The sequence below is a fragment of the Trichoplusia ni genome, chromosome 5 (assembly GCF_003590095.1).
Source record: "Trichoplusia ni isolate ovarian cell line Hi5 chromosome 5, tn1, whole genome shotgun sequence".
In the NCBI taxonomy this organism is placed as follows: Eukaryota; Metazoa; Arthropoda; class Insecta; order Lepidoptera; family Noctuidae; genus Trichoplusia; species Trichoplusia ni.
This window is the reverse complement of record NC_039482.1, coordinates 17,421,093-17,438,460: the sequence shown is the minus strand read 5'-3', so window position 1 is coordinate 17,438,460 and position 17,368 is coordinate 17,421,093. Positions and strand designations below refer to the sequence as shown.

Genomic DNA, 17,368 nt, shown 5'->3' with positions numbered 1-17,368 from the left:
GTACTGCAATATAGTCTCAACCAGCCTAATCACAAGGGTCCCCTTAAATACAATGTTCAACAAAATATGAATCAGTTAAATTTAGACGTTATTCATTCGATTTGTGTAATGATTTTCAACAATTTTCCCCGCAAGCATCATTCTTCCGCAAGCACTATACTTCTGCACGCAAAGCAGATATTTCAGACCTGTAGCCACTGAATAGTAAATGTAATACCACTTTAACAAACCATAGTAAACAATTCTTATAATTCACTTTCTATCATTGTTCTTTTGACACACTGAAAATTTTGACACAACTGTTAATAAACCAAATGACTTTTCATGTACTGGAGAAATTGGCAGAAACACAAAAGTGGTTTTAAACACATATAAACGATAATGAAGAAGCGTCTGTTCGCCGGGCAGGGTGCGCCGAGCACGCGCGGCCCCTAGCGGTCGCTGCGCAGAGGCGCGAGCGCGGCCAGGGACGCGCGGCGCCGGCGCTACGAGCCCGGCGACGCGCCCGCCGCCGCGCCGCCCGCGCGCGGCTCCAGCTCCAGCGACAGCAGGTACTGCCGCTCCTCCGCGATCACCAGCGACGGCTCCAGCAGGAACGAGCACACCTGCAACACGACCGGTCTTACTTATACACGCCTTATAATGTCCTAATTGTATAGACTTTAGGTTATTGCAGGTTATCTACTTAGATTGCATGAAAGCTGAAATGTGACTAGGATGAGGTATAAAATAAGTCTAGATATTAAGAAAAACTCATGAAAGTGGAAAATAATTCAGAAAATTATTGTCTTGTAATAACTTACTTTTGGTATGTGATCTATCTTGTATGGGGTTTGCTGGAAGTTTCTAATTTCTCGGATAACGTGTGCGATCTGTAAAATAAAGCAAGCATTAAGTAAAATTTTATCTTGTTCCCCTATAAGAAAACGAAAAAGAAACAGTAGTAGGAAAAAAATATACCATTCTCATTTTCGAGAAGTTCAACAGTCCGTCCGGTGTGTAATTTGTTGTTCCTTCTTCAATAAACGACAGATCTGATAAATACATTCCCAAGTATGGAATACATGGCGGATCGCACCTGAAAGATAAAACAAGAATTATAAGCAACAGGCAATGAAGTAAACTCGACATGATATTATAGATTAAGGACTTTAATAACTTAACTGTAGAATCCAATGGCATTTCGCATATCTCTTAGATATTCAATATCAATGCTCTTTTTGGGCAATATTATTTAACTAATTCTAATTCAAAATTCGAGAACCAATTTATTTACCTGTGCAAGGCATCACGCAAAATCCTGAAACGGCATTCTGATGAAATGATTGTCTGCAGCTTTTCTATTGTTTGTTTGCTCTGTAACATTTGTAAATATAAATGTTAGTTCAATGACCACTGCTGATATTATTTTCTTTTACTCCACTTATAATGGTTCACTCAGTAATCAAATGGTAACTTACAGTTTTCGAGACTTTCTCCCAAGTCTTCTTGAGACGGTATACAGAAGTATTGGACAAGGCAGCACAAACTTGCAGAACCCCATTAAAGTTGTGCAGACATCGTGCTATGTCGGCAACGGCTGCCCATTTCTCTATAGCGGCTACTCGACCTGCAATCATTGTCAAAACTACTTGTAGTTTCGTGCGTTCACGACGGAAACTCAAAAATGGGCAGCAAAGATCAAGGTAATTGGATAATGCCTTTTGTCGATAAGGATGATAAGGATTAGTTGTTTGTAACGGTAACTTACCAGCCAAAGTACATTTCTTCAGAATTTCGGAAATAACGAGATTCGAAATGTGATTGAAGTGTGACGTCATCAGAAGAATGTGTGGAGCTCGCTCTGCCTTATCTGCCTTCGTCCAAGCTTGTCCTAGGAACTCCCTGGAAACGAATTACCATTGGTGTTACTTGCAGGTTCTTGTAAGATATTATTGCAATAGTTTTTATCTTCAACTTACTCGCTATTGATGGAACTAAAGATTTGATAGTCCAAATACGTCATTTGTTCCGCTATTTCAAGAGCCGAGAGTGTTTCAATGCTTTCCTTTGTCGGAACCTAGAATAAGCAGAGAAACAAATATGTATTATTTTAATTGTAGCTAATTGGTTCATGTTGGCTAGCAATAACCATTTTGTTAGTTTTATCATAAGGTTCATGCATCTAATTAGCAACTTACGTGAGGTGGTAAGAACAAGGTCTTCAAATCAACTGGTCTGTCAGGAGCTCGTTCTAAGAGCCGCAACAGTTGAGCAGCTGCCTTATGTTCAGCTGGCAGTAAGCCCGGACTGCCCTCTATTTCCTTCAAGAAATCCATCGTCAGCCCACGAAGACGTTCGTCAGACCAGAAGTCATGCGAATGCTTGGAAATCCAGTGCCTAAGAAAAAATATTGGTGTTATTTGCTCCGATTTTTTATATGAATCAAAGAGACTTTTTGCCCAACGAAAGTAAAATCCTTATGCAAGATCGGTATTTAGCTAAATATAATAAACTAAATCTACGAGTAAGAGGTCAAATACCTCTTTACTACACGCTTGATAGATAGCATGTCATTTAAGAATGCCATTTGAAAAACTGAAGATGATTTACCGTAGCACATTGAGTACTCTCATGGTAGCAGCCGTCGATATAACCGAGTCCCTTCGGGTAGCCGGTGGAGAATTCGCTGGTGGAGATCTCGGGTTTGATGATGCCGAAGTAGCCACAGCAAAGGCCACAGCAGCAGTAGACGTACTGCTCCTATATCATAACGATTATTTAGAACATCAGGCATCAGATGATGTTGTACTGGTTGAATTGACTTCCCATCGTGGTCATTTTGATAGATATTCGATTTCAAGTGAAATTGATGTGAGATGGTGAAGTAAGGTGAAGTTAGAATAAATTTGAAGTTAAAACTCAAGTAAGGGTGAGAATAGTCAGTAAATAGAAAGTACAGAAAACATAGATTAGTGGAGGCATGCACACAGAGGATAGCAGGCAAGGGTAGACAGATAGCGGGGATTAAGACTTGTTTCTTCTGGATCAAATTATTTCAATTTATCCGTATCTTATAGTAAAATTTTGAATCCGTAAAAAACATGCAGTAAATTTTGATAATCTATTAAATTTTGGATTCCGACCAAATTAATACTAATTACCAATTGAAAATAAAAAAAATACTGTGCGGTATTGTTTTAATAGTGAAACCGATTTAATCCAAATTATATTTTACGGCTAATTTTGAATAAAATCTAATTTCTAAGTTTCATAAGCCAAATATTAAAAAAAAAATGTTTTAGTGTGTTATTTCATTTTATCCCTGCGTTTGAAGAAATTGCAGTGGTAGGGTTTGATATAGGCTATGGCAAAAAGGACACAGATGAAGATGGGTTACGAGCAAGATGGTGTGTGTAACAGAAATGAATAGATACAGTTCGAACATTGGTCAACTATAGAACAGTAACATGTGATATTTCTGTTGAGGAAAGTATTGCTGAAAATATTTTTTTTTGTAAAGTGTTTGAGACTCCGTCGGAAATTACAAACTGATAACCCATTCTTTATAAATTTAACCGACGTTTAATTCGACCCGATTACAGCTGCTTTCTGGAACCGAATTGCGTTTTCTTACTTTCGCTTTGTCATAATTCAGATCTCATCTTACCAAAGTTTTGTATCATCATCGATACCAAAACTTGCTTATCCACCACTATCTATAGAACGATGCTTGTTTGCGCTTCAGTTTATCAGTGTCATCTGCGGTAGTGTCATGTCTACTCAAAATACAATTACAAAATTGATAAAAAGGTCAAGGTAACATCATAATGCTAGGTGAAGCGGAATAATAAAAATACTCTTCTAATGCATCTCTACTAGGTTCAGTTTCTACATCTGTTACCTTCACCGATCACTTACCACAACAGGTCTTTTCCAAAGCTGTTAAATCAATATTAATTATTACATTATCATTTTTTTTACAATTTACAAGTATGAAGAAAGTTTGACGAAGCTAGAAGGGCTGATTTATGATAGATTCGTGCAAAAGCATCACTGCGCAAAACTTTAGTAATATTTTCAAAGAATTTAAAACTGTTATGGAAAAAGGTGAACAGCATGCCACAACACTGAGAATTGTGAACTCCCAAGTGTGCTAGACGATCAAGAATTGATGGCTCGTAATACGTTTAGAATGGTATGGATAAAATGAATTAGAGATAATGAGGAACAAGGATCTCTCGTCTTACCTCCTGTGGGACTGGCGGAATGACGTAATGACAACACCGGCCTTTGGTTGACTGGTCTCGCGACGGTAGTTCTGAAATTAGAAGTTACGTTGCGACGTTTTGAGATTTAAGTACCCAGGATATAAAGTATACCATGACGATAACATATCTCTTGGTATTTATATTTAAAGGTTAATAATTATTGAGTTTACCTGCGCATGTGACACCTGAGAAGTTACAGAGGAGCGAGGTTCAGATCCACCCCAGTAACGACGACGCTCGCTGTTAATCGAGGAATTGGTGTAACGACGCTCACTGAAAAGATTGTTAACATAATTCATTTATTTTGTATATCCAATGTTTCGAAATCATGCTTCCGAAATTTCAACAAAGATGTGCAAACAAAAATAGAATCCCTAGATATACCTCAGTAAGTCATAGCAGATCGTAACTACCGAAAGAAGTTTACTTCTACGGATACGAGGAACGACTGCAAGGATAGCCAAGTCGTTGCGCTCACCACTAATTCGATCGACAACCATTTTTAAATCGAATCTTAGTGAAAAATCCCTCGACACAAGGATGAAATCTCTAAGAGCAGGACTAGTTTTCTTTTTAAAAGAATCGCAATAGATAGAGGAATTATTGCTAATGTCAACTGCCTATATAGATTGTTTTAAATACCTGACAGATCTCCTTGTAGCAAATCTGGTACCAGAATCAGAAGCCCTCCTGGGTTCGTCCGCGGCGTTGTCGTTCGTCTCCCGTGCGCTCTCCGACCGGCGCCGCGCCTCGGACGCCGCGGCCGACGACGGCTGCAGGCGGCGAGGGGACTCCGACATAGTACGCACACGCTGTTGGATAAACTGTTTAACTGGTCGTGCTTCTGTCACCACTTGCATTGAACTTAAAATAAATATGAAATCTCAATGGGTTCCTTCTTCAAGAATATGATAGAGTCCTGAGTAGGTAATAGAATAATGATTGAGTCTGATGTCCATGCCATTGGGTAACACCAAATTTAATAACCGATGTCTGTTATTTACTGTTTGCGTCTTATGCCTTTACTATAGAAGATCTCATCAAATCAGTCACAGTAAATTTTGGAGCTGACAAAATTGAATTCCTATCACCTCGATGACATGCTATATGTAGTAAGTGTGTAGGTAGTGAAGTAATGTAGGTAAGTAAGTTGCGTGTAAGGAATGATGTTTTGAGAATTTATGAGATGGATGATTCTTACACAATATATAATTTTCTTTTACCAGTAACACCATGAAGTCTTTGCTAAAGCTTTGAAAAGAAGAATGAATAAGTTCATAATTAAATAAATATTTTAACAGTTTTAATGAGGAAATACTTAGAAGAGAAATTTTACTAGTCCACACAGCAATAGATCAAAACTTATTATACCTCGGAGAATCGTTGTGATATTTTGAACTTATCATCTGGTTTCTTTTTATTCTTCTCTTGTTCCTCTTCCTTATATTTAATATCCTCATCGCTCTGGTCTACCATCTCAATACTTTCGTCCTTCATGAGGGCAGCGGCCGCATCATTGTCTTTGGGAATAGAACCTTTCTTCATCATGTTTGCATTGGCATTGGTATTTGCATTTGCAGAGTTGGCCGCGTTCTTGGGATCTTTTACTGGACTTGCTTTCTTTGGACTGCCAACTAAAGTGACCGAGCTGATGGCTCCTGGAGATGATGGGGATGTACCTGGATTGTGAATTCAAATAAAAATTATAACCTATTTATTTTAAAAAGTTGAATGAGCAGTAGATAGACTAGCACTTCTGTATGGTCTGTTGGTGTAGTAGTTAGTGGCCTTAACTACTGTACCGGAAACCCACGACGGGTTTTGATCAATTTTCAATCATTACAAATTATTGTGTGAAACTTTTCTTAGCACTTTTGGTGCTTACTGCACATACATCGGAAATATAATATAATCATAGTTTATTACAGAATATTTGTTCACTTTCATCTATATTTCTAGAATTAATAATTTTTTATACATTTTATAAAGAGGTTACCTTTCAATGTCTCGTTACTTGATGACGTCGCCATTATTTTAGGTATTGTCAAATGACTGTTATCCTCCTCAGTCTTGGGTTAGCATGTTACAATAATTTCACCAATAAGTTATTTGAATCGGAAAATACTTTTATCAATTTATAAGAGTAGTAACAATAATCTCACCTTGCTTACAGACGAGGTTCGTCGTGATGGTGCCGTTAGATACGGAGACAGTTTGTCTTCATCTTCACCTAGAATCCGACAGACTTTATTACATAGAATCACGTTTATATCACCTTTATATAAAGTCAGGTGTTACTACAGTACCAGCTGGCATTATAATGAACTTACTTTTTCTAGAAGCTCGCCAGAACCGTGATTGCCAATCACGGTCGCTGTATTCTGATCCATACCCTGAAATCAATTGTTCTTTTTCTCTATAAGGTAAAGCCACTTATTGACGAATACAAATGAAATGATTACGAGATGATTTCTTCTATTAAATTTCAATTATTTTATAAAAGCTTGGTTGACATTTATGTTTTGACTTAATTTCTATTAAGTTTCTGCTACACTTTCATCGATGGTAATCAATTAAGTATTTGTTTCAGCCTGATCGCATGCATGAATGTTTATCTTTGTTTCTTATTAAAATTGACCGTTTAACTTATATTTTTATATTATTTATAGGTAGTTGGGTACGTGTATCTATGTATATGTCTACCCATATTTTCTTACCAGAAACCGAGCTTGCAGCGCTGGTCTTCCGCGTGGCGTCCGGCGGCGGCGCCAGCTCCATCTCCTGCTGCGACTGCTCGTAGAACACCTGCTTGAGCGCCTCCAGCACCGTCACGCCGTCCGTGAACACGCGGTACGTCAGCAGGAACGTGTTCAGGAAGTCCACCGACAGGAAACGAAGGTCTGACAACAAGTACACGGTGAGGCTGACGCTTTATAACTTAAGTTTTAAAAAAAGGATTGAAAGTTAGGAACCGCATATAGAATAACCACATCCCACTTATTAATTACTATGACAGTGTAATAGATATCTATTTATTGCATCAGTTGCAATATTAGCTGGAGTGCTGTTTTTTATACTCAGGACACCCCGAGTGACTATCGACAAGATTGAGTACAAATCATCCTTATTAATTTCGAAAAGAGGACCAAAACAAAAAGAGAAATCCAAAAATCTACAGCATTCTACAGCGTAATTAATAGCTTCTCACCAGTAAGCCGCTGCAGCAAGCGCTGCGGCGTAGCGGAGCGTATCTGCGGCACCTTGCAGGAGTTGAGCGTGCGGCTGAAGCGGATGTCGACGTCGTCGGTGAAGAGCGCGCGGTCGGAGCGGCACGCGGGCAGCGACGCGGACGCCGCGCCGCACGCGCCGCACGCGCGCAGCAGCTCCGTCAGCGCCGCGCTCTCCATGCACTGCGCCAGCTCGCTCGTCCAGCCGGCCTTCTCCTCCACAGAGCCCGCCACTAGCACACGAGTACAATAATTGAAATAGCCTTATCTTTTAACTAAAGTTTAAAGCTTGAGTTTTGGAAGTTCGATAATGTATTGATGCCGGAGTGATTTGCGACAAAACTTCAGATAGGTTGATGCAGAAAGATGCACGGCAACAAGAAGTCCTTAATGAAACTTCACAATGAAATTTAGCAATCTTTTGTAAAGTTCAGGAAAATTAAAATTTATATACGCTTGACCCTTACCTAAATGCGCACAGATCTGTTCTCCCTTTACTTCAACAAGTATCTTGAAGTCTTTTCCCTGGTATATGTCTCCTCCGGGTGACGAGCATACCGAAGTCGAATCTGAAAGGAACCCACATCATATTAATAGGAAGTACTAATATTTTTCACTAATCAACTAACATTTTCTTTTTCTTCCATCCTCTACTGCTTCTATACTGTAAGTGGTGGAAAGTTACCGTCATCATCATGATTAGCAGGATCCTCGATGAGCAGCGCGTCGTGAAGCGGCAGCCTCGCGGCGGGCGGCAGGTGCAGGCGGCCGCCCGCAGCTCGCGTGGCCAGCAGTAGGTGGTTGCTGAACAGGAATGCTTGCCGAGCTGACAGCTGGGCCCGACGACCTTTACCCACCACTTGAGATAGGGTGCCTATGCAAAAAGGTTAAAGTAAGATTGAGTGAAATGGAATGATTGGATTGAATCTGGACCTGTATCTTATTTAATGTTGGAACATTACGACTTCTGTTTCAATGCTTTTTTATTGTGTCACGTTCCCTAGCAAGGCGTTTAACTTGACAAAAAAAAAACTTGGTCAGCCATTGCTTACCTACAAATACACCTATTATTAGCCGTTAGTGTCATACTGCAAGACAAAGGCCTCCCTTTCTTCCTGCCACTTATCTAAGTCTATAACTAACAGAGACTAGTTGAAGCCTATAGTGTTCACTGGTAACTTCTTAAGTCAAACACCAAGGTCTTTGAAATATGGAACGAGAGACGGTAAAAAGTCAAAGCCGAACAGTTACCTTGACGTATGAAGACTTGGTTGACGTCCAGCAGTATGTCGCATCCCTCGATGATCATGCGCTCTACAGCTAAGTTCTTCCTTAGATTTTCAGTTTCACTGACCTGCAAGTGAAGAATAGTTTTGCAGTGGTGTTTTGGTAGCTTTTGCTGAATGAACATGTTTTCAAAATTAATACAGAGGTATTGGCTAGAAATGTTTTCAATGTCTCATTCTGACATCATTTACGTCATCACACATCACCCGTTAAATCTTCTAATTCTTTTTCATCATCTTCTATCTTTTCATAAATTACTATATTCTTTTCAAGGGTTTAAATCAAAAAGATCGACTTGAATACCTGTAAGATTACAAAAATAAAAGCGTTGTCATGTTTAATGCGTCCCTGACGCACCTTAATGTCACTACTTTAAAAGTTTACCTCGTCGTGCATCTGTCGCGAGAGCTCTTCGAGCTGCGCGCGTGCATGCTGCAGGCTGCGGCGCTCCACGTGGTCGTGCGGCGTGTGCGCCAGCAGCTCGTGCAGCGTGATGATGTAGCGAGGGATCTAGGGAAAGAGGAGTTGGTTAAAGTCTGTGTTAGTTACCGACAATGGTAGATAAATAACTTATGACTATATTTTATGGTAATGTCAAGGAAATTGCCTACAACTTCGACTCAATAATTAGTTACATAATCTTCTAACGAACCCCTATTAAAATAAGGGAATTGGTTATTAATATTCCAGAGAAGATCGTTCATTAATTATCTCCAGACGTCACGTTTAGAATGCTAATGGATTAGTATAGAGAATAAAGTGACGAATAGCGTTCTGGAGACATTTGCCGGGTCTCGTGCATATTAATAAGTTGTAACAATCATTTAGATAAATTGTCAATTTTACATAATTGATGAGAATTTTCTATAACTCGATTAAAACTGTTCCTTTAACATACATCATGACTTCACCTATGTTAGGATTCAAACGACCTATTCCACACTGTAAATTTCAGAAAATTCGATTTTTTCGTCCTTCGAGAATCGAAATCAAGAGAATTTTTTAGATTTGTTCCGGAAACAAGACACTTAAGGATCAAATTTCTTTGAACAGCATTCATTTCAATAGTTTCTCAGTTTACGTAAGCATACCTGATGCATCGGGTACGTCAGGAAGGTTTCCAAGGACCGGCTCTGGCAGGCGGGCTTGCTCTCGAGGCGCGCCAACAGCTGCGCGAAGGGCTGGCTCTGCTTGCACTCGGTGAGGACTTGCAGCGAGTAGTGGTGGTTCCGCACGTACTCCTGGTAGATGGTCAGCATCGGGAGGAGCATGTCGAATAGGTCTCCTGTATGTAAGTGCACTACTAAGTGTAATCCTTTGTTTAAGTTCACATTCACATTCACTTCAAAAAAATTCTATTTGGCGTTAAATCGTATTCTTGGAGGAGATATCAGAGATCAATGGAATAATCTGGTGGTTTCTGGTCTTCTACTTTGGTCATAGTGTTATTATATTCTGGTTAATTATTGGGATTGAATAAAATTTTAACGAACTATTACTCTACCACGCTGTGAGCATTATTTCTGGAGTTGTATTGATCTTCAAGTGATCAGGTGGTAAATAAACGCTGGGCAACTCATTAAGTGGTATAGTTTGGACGGATGACGGGCTCTAGCGGGCTATTGCCTTATCGCCACAATTTTTTTTTACACCAGTTACTTTGGTATTTAAATTTGCATTGGATTCAATGCTCCCAGTGATAGAATAATGCTCGTATAAGACTCACCTAACACAAGCGTCGGCCACGACTCCATCCGCGACGTGAGACCCTTGAAGAATATCTGGTGCAGGAACAGCACCGTCTCGCTGTTCAGGAAGATGGAGTTTACGTCCTCGTGCGTGCACGGCGGCTTCTTAGAACTAGCCGCCATTTTGAAGGGCCGGAGGAAACATGTTACCTAGAGAAACGAAGTTTACTGACTTCGGAGCATCAATGTACACCAGAGGGTCTACCAACAGGTCTTAAACTAGCATTGTTGTCGTTGTCGAAGTATGATACAGCAATACATGACGTAAAGCGGCATCTCTCTTCCACGCAGTAATATTACATTAAGGCGTGGCGGTAGGCCCGTAGAACCATTGGCCATACATTATATATGTACCTACTATACTTTTAAGTTTCAGCGTTTGATTTCAGTTTTTGAAGATCATACTTTCTATATTTTAAAGCATAGCAACTTATGTCATATTTCTGTAACAGTACGTTTGAATGTCCATGAGTAAAACTTAAAATCCCATGCCGTCCCGTCTGCCCTAAGACTGTCTTCGAATGCAACTCATAAAGATTATCCTCGCGAAGTGCATACCATGATCTCCATCTGCTCGAGGTATTCCTCCTCGGCCTCGACCATCTTGAAGACGAGGCTGTTCCTCTTGCGCATGCTCTCGGCGTGCGGACTCTTGATGTACTCGTCCACAATCTGCTTCCAGCGCCGCCGGCACAGCCAGCCGCGGAAGAAACTCTAAAAAGGTTTTTTAATATTTTAGAAAGTGCTTTTTATTGAATTTTGTAAATATTTAATTTCTGTGACTATCCTAGTTTAAAAAATAAAATAAAAACAACTGCAGTCCATTCAGTAGGGTCCATTAAACTGAATACTTAACATTTATACCTAAGTGTTCGCTATAACTATTAAACTAACTAGAAATTACTAAACTCAGAAACTGTGGACACGAGTACTTTCACTGGCGACCCATTTTAAAACAAAACAAAGGAGCATTAGAATCCCAACAACCCCTCCCCCCCCCCTCCGCCCCTCCCTCAACACATACTTCTAAACAAGCATAACGTCCAAGCGCGAATACTTCATCATCAATCAGTTTATATTAGTCCACTGCTGGACATAGGCCTCCCCATCGAGATCTATCTTCAGCTACTCGTATCCAGCTCCTGCCAGCCATCATGTGCATACTTACCTGAACTTTTTTGATCTTCCTGAGTTCAGCGGGGTCGATCTCCGGCGAATGGCTCGGAGACGAGCTGGAGGTGGACGCGGCGCGTGTCGCCGACTCGTGTTCCTTCTTGTACGTGCATAGCTGATAAAAAAATGTGGGGTTAGTTGAAAGATAGGATAGTAAGTAGTGACTTCTGAACTTCTGTTTGCCTTAAATATATCAAAACGATTAGTAGCTGAATATGCACACTGAGGTTCTGAATACATTACACGAAGCTAAAAATATTACTTGTTGGTGTACATTTTAGGCTTGTCTCTCTTCAGTGACAATGTTTGTAACCATCGCATATTACTATAAGACGCAGCGTAGTATTTTACCAATATCAACTGTTAAGCAAAACCGTGTTTCACTGTGTCGTTGCTAGACTTGAAGTGAAACTATACCAGTTACAGAAGTACATACTTACTTACGCAGACGTTTCCAGATTCCAAGCATTCGTGGATCACACAAATGAATGTGCTACGCGGGGATCGAAACCACGACACGTGGTATCGCACCGGTGGCTTTGGCTTGTAGACGAATTATGTTTAGCACTATCCTACCTCGGTCCTCAGCTTCTTGACCTCGCTGGAGAGCTCGTCGCACTGCTGCGCGTACTGCCAGCGCGACGTGCGCTCGCTCTCCACCACCTGCAGTAGGTGCAGCTGCTTCTGATCCAACTCCTCCTTCTGCAGTAGGAGCTTGTTGAAACTGTGGACAACAGTAACCTGAATTGCCATTCGTCGAAGTAAATATGTAGTGATATGAGAGCTTTTATTAAACGCAGGTTCAATAGTGATTGCACGGATAGCGGGGTAAAGGTCATCATGTGAAACCCACTGTCGATGTGTGGCGGGTTGCACGCACAAGTACTTGTGTGTGGTATGTTCTACAAATGCTTGTTCTGAGTCTGGGAGTCTTGTGTGTGTGACTTAAAGTTTTGTGAAGCCCGGGACCCCAGGAATAAATTCCTTAGAGCGCGATTCGCCTTTTTTAATGGGAGGTAAAATAAATGGAAATACTTTAGGTAAGTAAAAAAAAAATGCTCAGAAAAATTATCTAGAATTTTAACTAATGATGGATATGATGGAAAAGTTACTTTAGGGCAAGAAAAAACTTACATAAGTATTATTAACATAATGTGTTTACATCGTATATTATTAAGAGGTGATTTATAATAATTTAACATTAACCCCATCTTTCAATGTGTAAACATCTCTCCCAAAAAAAATATGGCGTTATTAATCCATACCTAAAACATAGGCCTCACCCGACCTGCATCGCGGGTTATAATTGTACACAACAATATATTTCATAAGCTTCCAAACCTCTAAAAGCTTGTCAAACGAATATGGGCTTTAAATCTCACAGCGATCAGGTAAATACCTAACTACAATTTCAACTCACTTTCGTGCCGTCATAAACGCAAATCGAAGAAACAAATGGGACTTTTACAACCTGCCAAAAGCGGGATGATGACTAGGAATCAAAAGTAATCATCTATCGAGTCCCTCAGTTAGATAATTAAAAAAATATTAGACACGTATTTTTACCTGTTTCCGAACAACAAAAATTAACAAAGATAAACTGCTTTAAAGTAGGTTTAACAGAGGGAGCTTGTGACGTAACGATTTCGTAAAATTTATCGTGACATCACGAGTGAATTCCAGTCACTGTATTTTAATCAATTTATGCTTGCGGGACAAAACAAAAAAGTATCCATAAAAATGCATCACACTCCAAGAAATACACTGAAAACAAATTGACATCATCCCAATTGTCCACCAAACTGTAATATTCGCGCGTTCAGCAATATTTCCGGTATTAATAACAAGCTTTAATTTACTTTCCCCTGTAGTTGCCGACTGTTCCTTTGACAACACTCACTGAATTGTGAAATAAAACTACGAAATTCAATATTTTATGGGCTTCATCCAATATGGAGGATTAAAATTCATTTATTCAATTATTGTTCGAAGTTTTCCAATACCTGAATTTCCCCGTAAACGGATCAAACGTGCAAAATCAACGGAGAATAATAATTCAATCATGTCTATGGAGCATTGAAAGTGCTCTTAACGTGTGTGTGTATGTTGGTCTACAATGTATGTATGTGTGTGTATATCCGTATATTTGACATATTAACTACCTGTGAAATGTGTCACAGATGTGTGCGGTACAGAAATATCGATTTTTGGTTTTTTAACACCTCATTTTATGTTTCTTTTCGTTTGTAACAAAAACTCCGTCCTGTCAGCGTTTCTTTTATATTTAGATATTTTTTTGTTTCGTTTCGAACGGATGTAACGGTTAATATTTTAAAGTGGATTTTAAACTAAAATAGATAATTTATTCTATTCGTTTCCACTACTAAAACTATGATACTACTACTACATACATATTTACATGATTGTGAACAGTAAAAGAAACACAAATAATTGAAAAAACAGCAATTCACGTTAAAAACTTACAATGCAGACTATCAGAGAACGTCGGACATGCTTTAATTAATACGCGACAATCACATCCACAATCTCCGTGACAAATAACTCGTCACGAGTTTTTAATTAAAACTTCCATTGTTCAGAATGTTTTGACAGCTCGGAGGAAAGCCAAACTTGGATAGGGAAGAAAGGAGGTTAAGTACAATATTAAGAAAGTTTGAGGTTCAAAGATAAGAATGGTGGTCAAAAACCAACAGCCAAAAATCCTTTTAACTTAGTTTTTGAGTTGATCGATAGTTACTCTGGATATCTTTAGTTATTTTTGTAAAAGATTCTCGTAAGTAACAAAGGCTCGTTATATGCAGAATTACCTATCTGAATAAATACGTAAAAAGTAGCAACTAAAAGACACACCCTCTATCTTAAATAATATTGCTTAACAAAGTCTTTTCAAGCCGAATCGATGAGAAGAAGGGGAAATAGCATCTCATTTTCAGAGATTCATATTCAAAGGGAGGCTAAAGCTCTCTCTTCTTATGGGGAAATGAGTGAGACATTTCATTCCTAGAATTATTTATAAAGTATCCCAAAGTATCCTAAATATATCCCGAAGTATCCTAAATATATCCTATATTTATCCTAAAGTATCTCACAGCGATTAAACGGTCATAAAACGAATGTGATTCCATTTCGTAGAACTGAATTGAACATTACTAGAAACACGATCGCTGATACCATCAAAACACACGTCGCAATACAATTAATTAATTAACCTGTAACAGTTAACAGCGCGAATACGAATGTTATTTAACTTGTTCGTTGCGTGCGTGCATTTAATTAAAACCATTTATGATTTATGCTCTGATTTTTATTTTCAACAGGTATGGAAATGAAGGTTAGGATTCTGTTTTTGTCATTTCGTTCACGGAAGTTCAGGGTTTTTGATTCGAATAATATAGATGACTAGCTGTTGCCCGCGACTTCGCCCGCGTGGTTAGAAGATATAAGTTAGGAATTTTTGAACGGAAGCTCTCGAAGTTGAATATTTTTCCCCGTTTTTGCAACATTTTCCATTGTATCTTCGCTCCTATTAGTCGCAGCGTGATGGTTTATAGCCTAAAGCCTTCCTCGATAAATGGTCTATGCAACACAAAAAGAATTTTTCAATTTGGACCAGTAGTTCCTGAGATTAGCGCGTTCAAACAAACAAACAATCAAACAAACAAACTTTCAGCTTTATATATTAGTAAGTATAGATATAGATATAGATTAGTATAGAAGTATAGATATAGATATAGATTAGTATAGATAATCTCAGATGATGATGCAGCTTGGTAATGAACAGATGGTCAGACGGACAGGCGTAGTTTTAGTAATAGGGATACGTTTACACCCTTTGGAAAGTATGAATTCGACGGAAAAGTCCAAGTGGGAGTGTCCAAAATATTACTTTCATATTTATGGTAAGAACTTAATCAGTATGTTTATGGCGTTTCTTGGCGATAGTTTCTTGCTCTTCTCCATAAGAATAACACGTTGGAACTGTGCAACTAGAGTCATTACTGTAGCATTTTAAAACTGCTTGGAAAACGGCCTATTTAAAATAAATTGTCTATAATAGTCAATTGTTTTTTTAACAAAATAGAAGTTTAACTAGCTACGTAAAACACGAAATCAATAAACGATACCTCATAATATAATCGTTTAATCCATACAAGCCCATTAATAAACCATAACTTTTAAAAATAAAATCCGTGTCCATATCACAAATGTCGGGGTAACCTCGACCCCGTTGCTATGGCAACCGATATTTCTCGACGCCCGCTTATTAGATGATGGGATGTGTCGCATCTAATATATGCTCATGGTTCAGAAACTTCAGGCAATCTACATGTACCTAGTGAAGCATCTCTCAAGTTAGATAGCTTCGATTTCCCAGGGGTAGCCATTTTACACAGTTTGCACCCAATCTATTCGTTATTAGCTTCTTGCTCATTCATTTTGTTTTGCAATGACAGTTACGTGTTTGAAAGCATGAGAAGATCTGAAAGAAGGTCGTAGAGCTTAGGAAAAAAATTATTAACTCAGGCCGCTAAGAAAAAAAAATACGTGAATACCTATAATTTTATTTTATTCAAAAAGCGAATACTTAAATATTTTTTATCACTATAATAATATGGCTTTTTCATTTGGTATTGGGGCAATAATGTGCTGGTAATACAGTTATCTTAAAAAATATGGAGATTGAATGCGTTTTTGTCTTAAATTGTGACCTCACGGTGTTTATATTAATAAAAATACATTTTTATGTTTTGGTTGTAAAATCGAAAGATGTTAGTACAAAATCGTGGCCTTTTGAAACCTGCATACACGTGTAGCCTCTATTTGAGTATGTGTTATTGACAGGAGTTGAGGAAAAGTGTCGCGGAACACGACGGCTTGAGTTTGTGCCAGTAACATAGTGACATCAGGAAGCATGGTCAAAGGTGAGGTGTAGGTGTTATGTGATGTAATCCAATTATTGTATAGATATACTTATATATAAAGGTGATGTTAAAGGGAAAAGACGTTCTGATATGTACGAACATAGGACGTAGCACGAATTGCGTTTTTTAAGGGTATTTAAGCTTTTTAGTTCCGTATTTTTGCTAAGATTCTTGTCTGTCTGTCACCAGCCTGTATCTATGATAGCTAAACAGTTAACATTTTCACAGATGATGCTATTTCTTTTGCTCCTATAACGACATTAACGAAAATAGCTTGATACGGTCATAAATTTGATGGATTTTCACTGGAAAATCCATCAAATTTATGACCTATGAATGACTATTTATGATTTATGAAAAAAAAGAATAATTCAGATTTCGTTAGACTACTGAGTCTAACGAAATCTGAATTATTCTTTTTTTTAAGTTTGCCGAACTAAAAGTATTAGCCTAATACCTGATAACACCATGCAAACTGAGCATTTATAATTTTCTACGACACTTTAGCTTTAATACGAGGTATGTGGTATCGCCTATAAGGTCATAATATAGTTACACGGAAATTGTATAAATAGGCCAAACAGAAGGTACATTTTAGTTCTCCGCCCCTCGTAAGATGGCAGGGCAGCGAGAAACCTCTCAAAGTTGAGGCGGCCTCTGAATAATTCAGTGGCTTTTATTATTAAAGTTACGCAGAATTATTTGGCCGCCAGTGTTGCCAGTCGATGATAAAATTAAAA

At 38.7% G+C, this 17,368-nt stretch overlaps 1 protein-coding gene across 2 annotated transcripts in view; it reads right to left on the bottom strand.

Annotated features, from left to right (window-relative positions):
• Positions 1 to 485: 485 nt before the first annotated feature.
• Positions 486 to 17,368, bottom strand: part of LOC113493787 (ras-specific guanine nucleotide-releasing factor 1-like) — a 31,254-nt gene continuing 14,371 nt past the window's right edge. The window contains exons 6-32 of one of the 2 annotated variants that reach the window (XM_026871805.1): positions 12,262 to 12,409; positions 11,681 to 11,800; positions 11,071 to 11,226; positions 10,491 to 10,662; positions 9,856 to 10,049; positions 9,149 to 9,274; positions 8,729 to 8,831; positions 8,163 to 8,351; positions 7,945 to 8,046; positions 7,459 to 7,710; positions 6,968 to 7,150; positions 6,581 to 6,643; positions 6,413 to 6,480; positions 6,247 to 6,319; positions 5,622 to 5,929; positions 4,893 to 5,074; positions 4,421 to 4,523; positions 4,230 to 4,300; positions 2,593 to 2,742; positions 2,181 to 2,379; positions 1,962 to 2,059; positions 1,751 to 1,884; positions 1,461 to 1,609; positions 1,277 to 1,356; positions 961 to 1,078; positions 804 to 872; positions 486 to 605 (exon numbers count right to left, since the gene is read on the bottom strand). In XM_026871805.1, coding sequence (XP_026727606.1) covers positions 486 to 605; positions 804 to 872; positions 961 to 1,078; positions 1,277 to 1,356; positions 1,461 to 1,609; positions 1,751 to 1,884; positions 1,962 to 2,059; positions 2,181 to 2,379; positions 2,593 to 2,742; positions 4,230 to 4,300; positions 4,421 to 4,523; positions 4,893 to 5,074; positions 5,622 to 5,929; positions 6,247 to 6,319; positions 6,413 to 6,480; positions 6,581 to 6,643; positions 6,968 to 7,150; positions 7,459 to 7,710; positions 7,945 to 8,046; positions 8,163 to 8,351; positions 8,729 to 8,831; positions 9,149 to 9,274; positions 9,856 to 10,049; positions 10,491 to 10,662; positions 11,071 to 11,226; positions 11,681 to 11,800; positions 12,262 to 12,409 — 3,730 coding nt within the window. The remainder of the gene's footprint in view (positions 606 to 803; positions 873 to 960; positions 1,079 to 1,276; positions 1,357 to 1,460; positions 1,610 to 1,750; positions 1,885 to 1,961; positions 2,060 to 2,180; positions 2,380 to 2,592; positions 2,743 to 4,229; positions 4,301 to 4,420; positions 4,524 to 4,892; positions 5,075 to 5,621; positions 5,930 to 6,246; positions 6,320 to 6,412; positions 6,481 to 6,580; positions 6,644 to 6,967; positions 7,151 to 7,458; positions 7,711 to 7,944; positions 8,047 to 8,162; positions 8,352 to 8,728; positions 8,832 to 9,148; positions 9,275 to 9,855; positions 10,050 to 10,490; positions 10,663 to 11,070; positions 11,227 to 11,680; positions 11,801 to 12,261; positions 12,410 to 17,368) is intronic. The other variant, XM_026871806.1, reaches the window with a different exon arrangement.